This window comes from Neofelis nebulosa, chromosome 8, assembly GCF_028018385.1.
Source record: "Neofelis nebulosa isolate mNeoNeb1 chromosome 8, mNeoNeb1.pri, whole genome shotgun sequence".
NCBI classification, from domain to species: Eukaryota; Metazoa; Chordata; class Mammalia; order Carnivora; family Felidae; genus Neofelis; species Neofelis nebulosa.
Genome location: NC_080789.1, coordinates 2,958,057 through 2,970,914, shown reverse-complemented (window position 1 = coordinate 2,970,914; position 12,858 = coordinate 2,958,057). Strand labels below are relative to the sequence as shown.

At 53.3% G+C, this 12,858-nt stretch overlaps 1 protein-coding gene across 5 annotated transcripts in view; it reads left to right on the top strand.

The window, feature by feature from the left end:
- TBC1D22A (TBC1 domain family member 22A) overlaps positions 1 to 12,858 on the top strand; it is a 326,013-nt gene that overhangs the window by 265,882 nt on the left and 47,273 nt on the right. Inside the window, exon 12 of one of the 5 annotated variants that reach the window (XM_058740975.1) lies at positions 9,763 to 9,881. The exons of the other annotated variants lie outside the window; for them this stretch is intronic. Coding sequence (XP_058596958.1) covers positions 9,763 to 9,792 — 30 coding nt within the window. The 3' untranslated portion in view covers positions 9,793 to 9,881. Of the gene's footprint in view, positions 1 to 9,762; positions 9,882 to 12,858 lie in introns of those variants that run through there. 5 annotated transcript variants of the gene reach the window in all.

The following is a 12,858-nucleotide window of genomic DNA, read 5'->3' as shown; positions in this document are numbered from 1 at the left end:
TATATGGAAATGCAAAGGACCTAAGATAGCAAAACTTACAAAATTTAGCAGAAGAAGAACTAAGTTGGAGAACTTAACCCTTTGATTTCAAAATATACTGTAAAGCTACAGTAACCAAGACAGTGTGGTTTGAGGATAGATAATAAGATAATGGAACCGTGTAGAGACCAGAACAGTTAGGAGAGGGATAGGGAGGACGTGTTTATAATACATATACCTGAGGAAGGACTCCTGTCCTGGATGCATACAAACGCCTGTAACTCAGTATCACCAAGACACAAATGGACACAAGATTCAGACATATTACAACAGAAGGTAGACAGATGGCCCATAAGCCCTTGAAAAAGTACGCAACATCATTAGCCACCAGGGAAACGCAGATTAAACCACAGCGAAGTGCCATTGCTCCATACGTACCAGAATCGCTAAAATTAAAACAATGGACAGTGCTGAGCATTGACACATATGTTGAAAGGTCTTCTGCGGGGCTGGGGGAGATGCCAAGTGATACCAGCACTTTGGAAAACCGGCAGTTTCCTGGAGCACTAAACATGCATCTACCCTCTGATTTAACAACTCCGTTCCTGGATGTTTACGCAGGAAAAATGAACATTTATGTGCACACACTCACACACACACAAATACTTGTGCAGAATGTTCGTAGCAGCTTCATTCACATTAGCCCAATCTAGAGACAACTCAAGTATCTACCGGCCGGAAAAAGGATAAAAGGATGACAGTTGGCCATTCAGTGACCATGTGGATGAATCTTACAAATATCATGTTGACCGACAGAAGCAAAATGCCAAGAGTACATGAGGCCTGAGTTCATTTAGTGAAGTTTTAGAACTGAGAGAGTTAATCAGCACTGATAGAAATCACAACGGTTTCCTCTGGTTTCCCCCAGCAGCGCAGGATTCCTGGGGGAAGGGCAGGTTCTGTGTTGATAGGGGTGTCGGTCCCACTGGTGCGCTCATTTGTCAAAGCTCATTAAACGGTATGATTAGATCTCTGTGTCCCACCTTATATAAATTATACATCAACAAAGTAAAAAAAAAATTTTTTTTTTTAAATACTGGCTAAAAATACTTGGAATCCAAAAAACAAACCACAGTCAAAACACAAACCCAGACTAAGTGGAACACTGGGACCCCCTTTTCAAATGTGTTTTCTTTGATCTTCAACTTGCAAGTCCTTCCCAAGTAGGTGGGACAGAAGGAAAGTTCACCCCCGGCAGCGAGGCTAAGGGGAGAGCCCTCTGAGCAAAGGGCTAGTCCTCCCAGGGGGCTCTGTCCTCAGGGTCAGGCGGGTGAGCGCCCACTCCTGCCCTGCTCCAGGGCCCTCGAGCTGAGCTCTTGGGATCAGCTCAGGTCACGATCCCAGGTCAATCCCAGGACTGAGCCCCGCATCGGGCTCCATGCCGAGTGTGGTGGAGCCTGCTTAGGATTCTCTCTCTCTCCTTCCTCCCCCTGCCCCTCTCCCATGTGCATGCGCGTGCCCCCCACCCCCCGCCTGCCCCCTCCCCCTCTGGAAGAAAAGTAACAGCCAAGGATCTAAACGGTATAATTTTTATGGTCGGAATTATCATTTCTTTACCAGGAACCCAGAGAGGGGAGAACAGGTAGACTTTGGGAGAAATCACACTGCCATCCATGTCCACGCACGGGCACGCACGTGGGGGCATCCACGTCCACACCACGGGCACTGGCAAATGCCCAGTGCTAACCACATGACGTTTCCATCTGAATGGTAAAGTCACAATCAGGTGCATGCACTAAAAATTCTCAGCACACTGGTGTGCCCTGAGAGAAGTGTTCTGTGACTTAGTGGCGGGTGTCAGACAGCTGGCTGCGAGGCGCACGGCCACAGGCCAAGGAGCTGGTCCCTGTCCCTGGCCTGTGGGTCACAAGTGTAGCCCCTAACTGGGTAAAGGCCACATGGGGTCTCTCTGTATTATTTCTTAGAACCGAGTGGGAGAGTGCAGCTGTCTCACAGTCTAGTCAAAAAGAAAACCGACACAGTCCCTCATTCCTGGGTAGTCAGCGTCTACGCAGTGGTGTTTGTACGGGCGTGATGTTGTCAGGGCTCACCAAAGGCGAGCCACCAGCCTGTAAGCCAGGAAGTGTGTGAGGTAGGAGACGCCTTGGCTGGTCGAGAGCAGGGACCCGGTGACACCGGACGCCGTGGTATTTGGTGCTGTCCGGTAACCAACACGTGCTTTGACCTGTTGCCCCAGGAGTTATCCAGAGAAGATACAAAATGCTGTGCCCGTGGGCCTGTTCACTGTAGCACCTGCGGGTGAGGAGGGAGGCAGGTGGTCCGTGGGCCGCTGGTGAGCTTTTGGCTGTAGTATTTGCCGGAAGACAGTACGTGTGGTTTTGCGTCGATTACCCGCCGGTTGGCTGCTTGGGAGAATAGGAGTGCGTGTGCACTCATGTGCGTGTGTGCGTGCGCGCGCGCACACACACACACACACACACACACACCCCTTTCCCCAAGCACACTCGCGTGTGCTTATGTTACAGACTAACACATCCGTGCAAGGATGAACCCAGAGCCCGTGGGGAAGGTCTGGCCTTTGTGGGGAAGGTGGGACACGACGGAGGGCAGGGATGCAGCCTGGCTTCTCCAGATGGGGCGGCTTTAATTTTTCACCCTGCAGAGTTATGTATTGCTTTACGTAATTGTGAACCCCAACTAAACCTGAATAGGAAAGCTGTCCTTAAAAAGCAAGAACAGAATTAAAACTTAAAAAATGAACCTAACTATATCTCGAGTTGGTGGCTTAATCACAAAGCCTCTCTGCTTCAAAGAGGCTTTCAAACAGTTTGAATGTTGGAGTGTGGAGTCCTGTTAGGATGTGTCTGAAGCACGAAAAGAATTACAGAAAACCTGTGAAACTCTACTCGGTAACCAGATTGTTAGTAATCATGTTAGTGTTGTCTTGAAGCTAGTCCTTATATACACGTGCATTGAGATACGTATATTCCACTAAAATGCACCTATTAGGATAAAGCCAGTAAGTAATTACGATAATGTCGTAGGAGCTAAGATTTTTAACATAAGAGAGAATCAAGCACAAAATCAAAGGAGGAAGAGCCCTGTAATCTCAACTACAAAGACTCGGTGTGAACCCATGCTGTGTTCCTCTCTTTGAAAGAAGTAGAAGCCTATCGTGGAGCCCTCTTTGCTGTAAATTATTGGCCCAGTGATGAGCCGGTGGGAGCCCACACCCCGCGGAGTCTCACTCCCTTCCCATTAGCGGGAGCTGGGGCTCCTCAGGAAAACCCGACAGGGGTCTGGGGCGGGGAGCGTTCAGGAGGCGTCTGGAATGTGTAGTCGTGAGGGAAGCAGGGGGCCTCTCAGAGGAGGAGGAGGACTCCCAGCTGATGGGCTCCCACTGGCCGGTCGTGGCAAGATTGTCAGGAAGAACTAGGACAGCAGCGGCCTGAAGCGCCCCGAATGTGGGAGAGTCTGTGGCTTCGTCATGATTCCTGCATAGAACCTCACCGGCTGGCCTTCGGAGGCCGCCGGGGCTTCGCCTTGTAAACAAAAGGAAGATTCGAGCAAGTGTGGTGCTTTTCAGATAATCGCATAGTTTCTGAGGGAAGAAGTGCGACTGTAGATGCAGAGGGAACAGGAGAACCGCACTGTCACCCTCGTGAAATGATGGGCGGGGGCGGCGCTCACCAGTGGCCCCAGAAGCCGCTGGAGCTGGCTCGCGGGGGGCTCTGTAATGGATGGATCCATCCAGCAGCGCCTGGACCAGCGAATCAATCATCACATCACAGAGGGGAGACCACAGACACCGTGTGCCTCCCGATGTGAAGCGCGAAGGGCACACTCTGCCATCAGTTCTTGCAAAACACATCACGTCGGACTCCTGTCGAGCCTCCAGATCCAGGTGCCTGCTGGCAGGAAACACGGGGAAGGGGACAGAGGCCCGTCCTGCCACGGGAGCGTGGCTGCCGAAGCCAGAGTGTAAAACACCCACAGGACAGCAGGCACAGAGGAGGAAGAGAGGGAGGGAGCCCAGACATTTCTGGAGACCGGAGACCCTGGACGTCAGAGGCCGGCGTGTACTTGTTTGGGGCCTGATTGGAACAACACAGCTGTGAAAAGGCACATGCCCTGGAGATGAAGGGACAGCATCTTAGGGTCTCGGCTGGGGCCCCATGGTCAAGGCCAGACCAGCAAGAGGAGGGCACCCAGGTTTATTTACTGTAAGTTTTACGCAGCACAGCCGCCTACATGGGGAAACGGAGGCCTGGAGGAAGGGTGCAGCCCAGTGTCATGTTCGGTTTGATGAAGGGGGGGGTCATACAGGATGGCACAGGAGAAAGTGGGGGAGGCCTGTTTGGCCAGGTTCCTGTCCCTGGTCCGCAGAGACACAGACGCTCCTTTCCTCCAGGCGGAGGGAAGGGACCTCTCTCGTGAGGGTCTAATGAAGTCCCACTTGTGGTAAGGTCAGACGGTCTCCATCCCCCCTCCCCCCCCCCCCCCCCCCAAGCTCCTGGTGCTTGTCAGGCTCCTTCAGCTTAAAATCCATGCTCGGCCAAGGTGCCGCGTCCTGGGGTGGTGTGCCCTGCCCCCCATCAGGGACGTGCTCCATTGCCATGGGGAATGACCGTTTGCACATGTGGTAATGGTCTTGTGATGAGGCTTCTAGAAATAGCCCCTAGCTCTAACAGAAACTATTTGTGGGTGAAATGTGATGTCTGGGCTTTTCTTTAGAATTTTCCAGCAGCATGTGGGCAGGGTGGGGGTCAGCAGAGGGAACAGGCTTGGCCACGTAGGCTCCCGGTGGACCCCGAGGGGTGCGTATCAGGGTTCTTATTCTGTGCTTTCTACTTTGGGGGATTTTTGAAGAGTCTTATTTTAAAGTGTTTGTGAAAATCCCACTCCCTACGTTCCCTCTGTGTGTGTGTGTGTGTGTGTGTGTGTGTGTGTGTGTCTGTGTGTAGGCCTTGCCAGGAGAGGGAGCTGGGAAGGAGCAGCAGGGCCTAGAGATGTCAAGCGTCCAATGGGCTCGTCCTGGGGCTCCGACAGCTGGACCGACTACTCGGCATACTCCAGTGCCTGTGTCATTCCCTTACTTTATCTCATAGTCTTTCCACTCTTGTATTTTCTGCCAAGTCTGGGGATTCCCTAGAGCGTGGCTCGGAGGTGAATGTGCATTCTTTTGGTTCGCGTTAGTCGCAGAGTGGCAAAAGTCTTACCGTCTCATTGGCAGAGGGGCAGGTGTAAGGAGGGGCTCAGGGCTGGTGGCCCGAGACCCTCTTAAACGTTTAGTCATGGGTGTGAGTGGTTGGGGGGCGGGGGGGGCTAGGGGAGTCTGTAACGTAGCGCTGGAGCCTAGCCCTCCCTCGTTATCTTTATATTTATCGTTTTCCGTTTACCCGCTGTGTGTGTGCGCACCGTGCTGGCTGCTGGGGACACCCAGGTGGAGGGAAGGTGGGTCCTCGTCCCCAGAAGCTCACAGCCCAGCCGGGTGGCTCTTAGACCTTGGCTTGCGTGCCCGTCGTCTCAGGAGCTTGTGAGGAGTGAAGGGTCCCGGGCTTTGCCACTGAGGGGTTCTGCTTCTGCTTCTGCTTCGTGTCGAGAACGTTTGCTGGTCCACCCGGGCTCCGTCCGCCCCGCGGTGCCAAGCACTGAGCGGGCAAGGGACACCGGCGACGCTAGGCCTGGCCGCCGGGAGCTCCGTGTTGGCGGGGGTGCGTGTGTGAGGCCCGCCGAGCCCACGTCCTCCCTTCTGTCTCCGGCACAACCTCGCGGTGGGTGGCAGTGGCCCTGATGTGTCTCCTCCCACGTGTCCAGGTAGCTGAGTCGCTGGGGAATCCCTGTCAAGGATACTGAACACCTGACATTTCGGACCAAGCAAATGTCCTTGGTTGCTTTGTGGTAGGAGGAGAGTGACTCTGTTCCCCCTCCGGGTGGACGCGGGTCCCGCGGGCCCTCGCCTGGAGCTGGCAGGTGTCGGCCGGGGGCCAGGCTTCCTTCCGCTCCCTTGGCTCCTTCTCCTCTGTATACTCCAAGGATGGGACCTGGAGAAGCCACTCCTCCTACGGAGGGGAGGCAGCAGTGGCCCTTTGGGAGTGGACTCGTGGCGTGCCACCTCCCGCAAGCCTGGCCTGGTCCGGGTCTCGGATGCGGAGGCCGCCCTTGCCAGCCGAGGAAAGGGAGGCCCGAGGGAGGCGGCCGTTTGTCTCCTCTGAAGAATCTCAGTGGGAAAGTGCTCTTGCGTCGTCGGCCTCGTCATTCTCTCTGGCACGCAGGCGCTGGCGCTGGGGACCCCGGGGCGCCCTGGGCAGCGGTGGCCCCGGGGCTCGGCTCTGGAGGCGGGAGGTCTGGGTCGAGCGGGACTGCGACCGGACGGAGGCTCAGGAGGGCAGGCCCCGGGACAGCAGCCTGCCCGAGTGGGGACGGAACGCTGGTCCCCACCCCCCTCCCCGGCCCAGCCAGCCGCGCTCAGCCGCTCTGACCGTTAACGCTCCTTGGGCCAAGTTCCGTCTACAGAGAGGACTGAGGCTTTGAGTTATTAACTGCCGTGATGTCATTTCTTGCTTCAAAGAAAAGATAATCAGGACCCACAGCAGGCTGTCTTTCCTTTTACTTTGCCAGGAACGTCCTTGACAGGCGTAAAAGGTGGTCGAGTTCATCCGCTTGGACAGGGCTCAGAGATGTTCCTGGAGTGTCGCCCCCAGGCCAGACGGTGACCCGTGGCCTCTCAGGAGGCCGGGTCCCCAGGTGTTCAGTGTTTACATTCGGGACATGGGAGGGGCCGTGGCAAGGGCAGCTGGGGTTGGTGGCAGAGTAAATCCGCCTCCCAATGTGGTGCTGACTCTGCCCCCCGCAGCACTTCAGGGCCTGTATCATTCATGAAGTTTAAAAGGATGTCTTTGATTCTGTCCGTAGAGGAGACAGGGCTTTGCGGACAGCTCAGTCCTTGTGATGTGAGCTCCCGTGTCGGTGGTGACAGGCGCCCCTGCCTGTGCTGGGGCGGGGCCTCTGTCCTGACACCCGCCAGCGTAGTTAAATCAGGCTTTTTGCCGGGACTCTTAACCCATCTTTGCTGGCGTGCCTGTTCTGTGCTTAGGGAGCAGCCACTCTCTTTAAGGGCCAGAAGCAGACGTGGGTTGTAGAGAGCAGGTGGTGAAGAGGGGCAGAGAGTTCCAGAACTCTCTCCCAACATCCCTGGAGAAAATTCTTGCCTGTGAGCTTGGGGCGTGTGCAGCTCTTCGGGGAATGTTGACGCTTTTGTTGATTATTGACAATCTGGACCAATGGTTTGGCATTTGAAGAGACCTAGGAACACAGCCCTGTACTGAGGAGTGTCTTTTTGAAGTTGAAGACAGACCTTGGTCTGGGCGGCCGTGAGCTGTGATGGTTGATTCAGTGAGTCAGCCTGGCCGGGCCACAGTTCCCAGCTATTTAGTCAAACGTTGTTCTGGACGGTGCTGTGGAGGTGTTCCTGGATGGGATTAGCATCCAAATGCAAGTCCAGATTGGTGGACTTTGAATAAAGTAGGTCACTGTCCACAGTGTGGGCGAGCCCCCATCATGTCATTTGAAGCCTGAACAGAATGGCGACTGGCCTCCTGAGCAAGCAGCAGTCCTGCCTTCCTGTCCTCAACTGCAGCTTTGGTTCTTCCCGGGGCCTTGCTGCCACCCTCCCCAGCAGACCTGGGCTCCCAGCCCCTTCTATCGCGTGAGTCGGTTTCTTAGAATCGGTCAGTCATCCGGTCTCCGTGTGTGTGTGTGCACGTGCGTGTGTACATATCCTGTTGGTTCTTTTCCTACTGACAGTGCATCAGCCTAAGAATAAACGCTCATTAGGAGCTATAGAAATGTCCCAGCATTTTGTATTATTTTCTGTTATTTGTTTATTATTTTACTACATGGCTTTCAAATGTTCATTTCAGTTAGGAATTACGGGCAGGCTAGAGCAACAGCCCACATCCCAGAGCTAGGAGGGACCATGGGCCACGTCCCGTTCCCAGATCGGCCGTCCAGAGCCTGTGCCGGTCGGGTCGGCATCCCCCCGGGAACGTGCAGAATGAGCGTGATTGGCCATGACCTTTGTCATTTCACCATTTGGAATGTTCTCAGACGTGGACAGACACCTGCCAATAAGTATCTGGCGAGAGATAATAGAGATTGGCATAGAGATAATAGATCAGTCACTTGGAGGCTGGCTGGCCGGGCACCAGCTCGTTTAGGCTTCAGGATTTGGCTGCGTAACGAAGTGTGATTTACGGTTCCGTCACCAGCCCATGCCCCGAGCCTGGGGGTGTGGGTGCGAATTTTAAAACGGCCATGCTCCGCATGCCTGGTGGGTAATTGTGTATGTCGTGCAGCGGCCTGGCGATGAATATTTCAGAGGAAATCATAGCAGAGAGTTTGCTTGCATAGCTGAAGCCGGTGCACTCAAATCTGAGCAAAGAATGGAAACAATTCCTGTCATTCGAATGGCCTCAAAACTACATCTACATAAATACGTGTACGTAGGAAAATCTCCTGACACCAGAGGGCTATTCGTTTTTATTTCGGTGCCAAAAATTATAAGGAAGGCTTAATGATGCAATTAAAGGTGAAAAATTGTTCCTCTTATCGCAGTTTCTTGGTTATAAAAAGTATAAGGGAACCTGTTTCGTTGCCTTATTTTCTGCATTTCAGAAAGTGTGTGCCACGTGTCGGTAATCCGTGTTTGGCAAATCGTGCGGTCATTTTGAACTTCCATTCTGTCATCTCGTAAGCAAACACGAGGCCCGTGCGGAGCCTGAGATGCAGTTTTAAGACACTCCTGATGTGCGGGGCGTCTGGATTTCTCTCTCTCCTCCAAGCAGTAGCTGAAAGGGGACAGGCGCTGCTTACCTTTGAGCGTCTCTCGAACATTAAGGCCGCTTTGAGAGAGAGCAGCCGTGCGTGCGAGGGGCCCTGCTCTGGGAAGGATGGAAACAGAAGCACTGAGAGAAGGTCACGGTCATGGGCAAGACAGAGCAGTGAGGGGCTGCCTCGTGCCTGTGCGCGCGGGCCTGGGAGGAGACGCGGGGTCACGACCCAGGGACGGGGCTGCACCTGCAGCCACAGAGTCTGGATGACAGCCTGGGGCCCCACACTGGTCAGGGACATGGAGGTCTGTGGGCCTCCACACAGAGGAGTCTCTCTGGAAAAGACCACCTCCAATTAGTTCCTGGTCTGTTTCTCTCAGTACGAAAGATCTTAAATGTACGGAAAAGTATGGATAACCCTGAGGAATACCTACTACCTAGCTTGGTCGGACCTGCAAGTTATTTTTTTAAATTTTTGTTTCAGATCTTTTATTTCTGATTTAGAGGTCAAAGGGAGCCTATACCACTGAATCTCCCTCTCTTCCTCTCCAGAAGTAACCACTGCTTTGAAGTTGATTTTATCATTTCTAAGTATCTCTAATAAATAATACGTAGTATCCCAATGAACATTCTGAAACTTTTATAAAAGGCATCACACTTAAAAATTCTTTTGCAATATGCTTGCTGTGTTCCACTTCCTGTTTTAATATTGACTGAATTTGGCAGGTGTAGCTGTGTTCCACTTTGCTCATCCTTTGGAGTTTCACGTTCTGTGAATGTGCTATAATTCACCATTCTCCTATGGAAAGACCTTTGAGTTATTTGGAAGTTTTTTTGAAATTGCAAACGGTGCTCCATCTAACATTTTTGTACACGTCTTCTCACATCCGCCTGTAGGAGATGCTCCGTTTAAGAAATTTCTGGTTTACAGGATGTGAACGTCAAGACGTTACCAATTTGACTTCCAAAGCGGCTGCACACACCCCCTCCCGCCCGCCACCAGCATCTGCAAGAAGAATCTCTTTCAGCTCATCTTTTCTCCCATTCTCTGCGTTCCTTGTAATTTCTAGTTTTTGCCCAAAAAACATGAACTGACTTCTCACTTTTACTCGTTTTGCTCTGCGTGTCCCTGTTGCAGTGAGTATGAACAGCTCTTCCTGTTTTTACTGACCAGTGTTCATATCCTTGACTCATTGTTTTATGAGGTAGTTTGTCCCTTTATTTTTGATTCTTAGGGAGATATTAAAAAATATTTAATATTAAAAAATAATATTAAAAATATGTATGTATTTTTCTGGGTACTAATCATATACCAGTCATATACGCACTCCAAATATCTTCTGATAGTCTGTGACTTGCACGTTGTCCTTAATTATAGTGCCTTTGTCACGTACCACTTTGAAATATTTGTGTTGTCGAATATATTGATTTAAAGAATTTGTGCTTTATCCTTGTCAGATTTTGCTTGGTAATCCACCTTGAGTTTAGCTTCGTGTATATGGCATGAGGTAGGGATCTGATTCCGGTTTCTTCCGTGTGGATAGCTAGTGGTCTCAGTGCCACACTGGATAATCCATCCTTCCCTTGTTGATCTGCACCATCACTCCTCCGTCAGGGAACGCCCACCTTAGCATGGGCGTTGTCTCAGTCCTCTGTTCCACTGGCCCATCCGTCCTGTGCCCAGAACACATGGTCTTTCTCAGCCTCACAAAGCATCTTGATATCACACGTAAATCTTCACCTTACGTGTAATGTTTGGCGTTGTCTCGCTGTTCTCGCTGTTCTCGGCCCTTGCCCTTCAGTGTCAGCTTTAGAATGAGCCTCGTATGCCGCAGAAAGCTCTGGAGTTTTTGTTAGAAACACATTGAATTTGTAAATTAAAGTGGAAGTCAATGGACATCTTTTCAATACTGAATCTTTTTGTCCATGAGCATGTATGACTCTCCTTTAAGTAGCTTTTCTCTCATGTCTTTCAGAGAACTTCTACATCTTCTCCATTAACCGCCTGCACTTGTGATGCGATCTTGGGTGCCCCCATCCCTGTCCCCAGTGGCGGTTCTGCAGGGATGGGATCCACACCCCCAAGGGCTTCCTGCCTGCCTGTGGTTTTGGCCCGTCTTAATGTCCTTTCACCAGCTCTGCCTGGTGTGTGTGTGGGGGGGGGGGGCGCGCAGCACTGAGAGCTGGGGGTCTCCCAGGAGTGACATGGGCTTTCTTCTCCACGCAGCTTTCTTTGGGAGCAGGTTCTGAGGCTGGTGTATTAGACTCTGTTCACCGGAGGCAGTGAGATCTTAGAACCTGGAGATTCCAGCCGTCTGATCCGATTGCAATGGGATGTGAGTGTTATATTGGTCATTTCCAAGTGCATCTGGGCTCTTACATGAATCGTCTTCCTCAGCTAGAGAGATTTCGGATTTTTACAAGGATGTTTACGATTATTAGTGTTTCTCCTTGACCTCCAGAATTCCCTGTTCTCAGAATCCTGACTTTATTCCAAGTGAGGATTTCAGGAAGAAACTCGTTTTCTTTTTTTTTTTCAACGTTTTTTTATTTATTTTTGGGACAGAGAGAGACAGAGCATGAACGGGGGAGGGGCAGAGAGAGAGGGAGACACAGAATCGGAAACAGGCTCCAGGCTCTGAGCCGTCAGCCCAGAGCCCGACGCGGGGCTCGAACTCACAGACCGCGAGATCGTGACCTGGCTGAAGTCGGACGCTCAACCGACTGCGCCACCCAGGCGCCCCTTTTTAAAATTTTTTTTTTTTCCAACGTTTTTTTATTTATTTTTGGGACAGAGAGAGACAGAGCATGAACGGGGGAGGGGCAGAGAGAGAGGGAGACACAGAATCGGAAACAGGCTCCAGGCTCTGAGCCATCAGCCCAGAGCCTGAAAGAAACTCGTTTTCTAAAGAAGTAATGGGCCACCACGGAGCCTGTCCAGACAGAGCCCGGCACTCACTTGTGGCTGTTCTGTCGGCCTGAGGTCACCGGGCTCCGTGCACCCAGCGGGGCTGCACGGTGCAGGGACCGGACGCTTTCTCCGGGGGTTTATGCGGCGGAAGTCGTGCATGCCAGGAGCGATCAGGTTCCATTCCTCGGCGGTGGCCTGGCGGTCCCTCAGGTTCATCACCTTCTGATCCTGCCCTCACGGAGGTGGGGACGGGCCCCAGGGAGTCCTGCAGTTGCAAGTGACATGCTGCCTGAGTGCTAGGACGCCCTGTGAGGACAGGGCAGGTAGTTGTGGGGGCACCCGGTGAGCACGGCTCTGACCACAGTGGGGAGAGGCCCACGACCACAAGCGTGGTCAGCGGCTCGCCTGTGATTTGTCTGGTTTGTGCCCAGGGTCCAGACCCTGTGCCGGAGGCTTCTTGAAGATGGACGCCTTCGGCTCCCGTCCCCAGCAGCGCAGGGTTCCGGGGCAAAGCCCTCGAACACCTGGACTGTCCCAGGGGGCGGGGTGGTGGGGGGGTGGGCAGAGGTGGAAATTCAGCTCTGAGAGACCGGGAGTCCTGCTGGCCGTGAGCGCCGTGTGTGGGTAGAGCAGGGCTCAGGTGGTAGGCGGACCGTGCACAGGGCCTGAGGACAGCATAGCACCCGCCCTGCCGAACAGAACACGACCCGATGTAGCGAGGGCCAAGGTGCCTCCCGACCGTGGCCCCTGTGGTCAAGGGTGCCGCTCGCAGCTGGCTCGGTCGTGTCCGCAGCCCCACGGTGTGACCCAGGTGAGCCGCTCAAGGTCTCTGCCCGTCTTCTCATCTGTAGGAGGGGAGCCAGTGCGGGCTGGGCACGGGGCCGGGAGTCAGGGCAGCAGACAGGAGTGCAGGCCCCAGAGGAGGGGGACACGAGCTGCCGCACCTGATCTGGCAGTGGAGAGGGGCTGCAGCCGGCCAGAGGCCCGTCCCCACTCACACAGTGTCCCCAGGGCCCAGGGAGCCACCTTCCAGAGCCTTCCCTCTTGGCCAAGAGCTTCCCTGGCCCAGCACCCTGGTCATCCAGCCCCTCCCCCAACCTCGCCCAACCCCCCAAC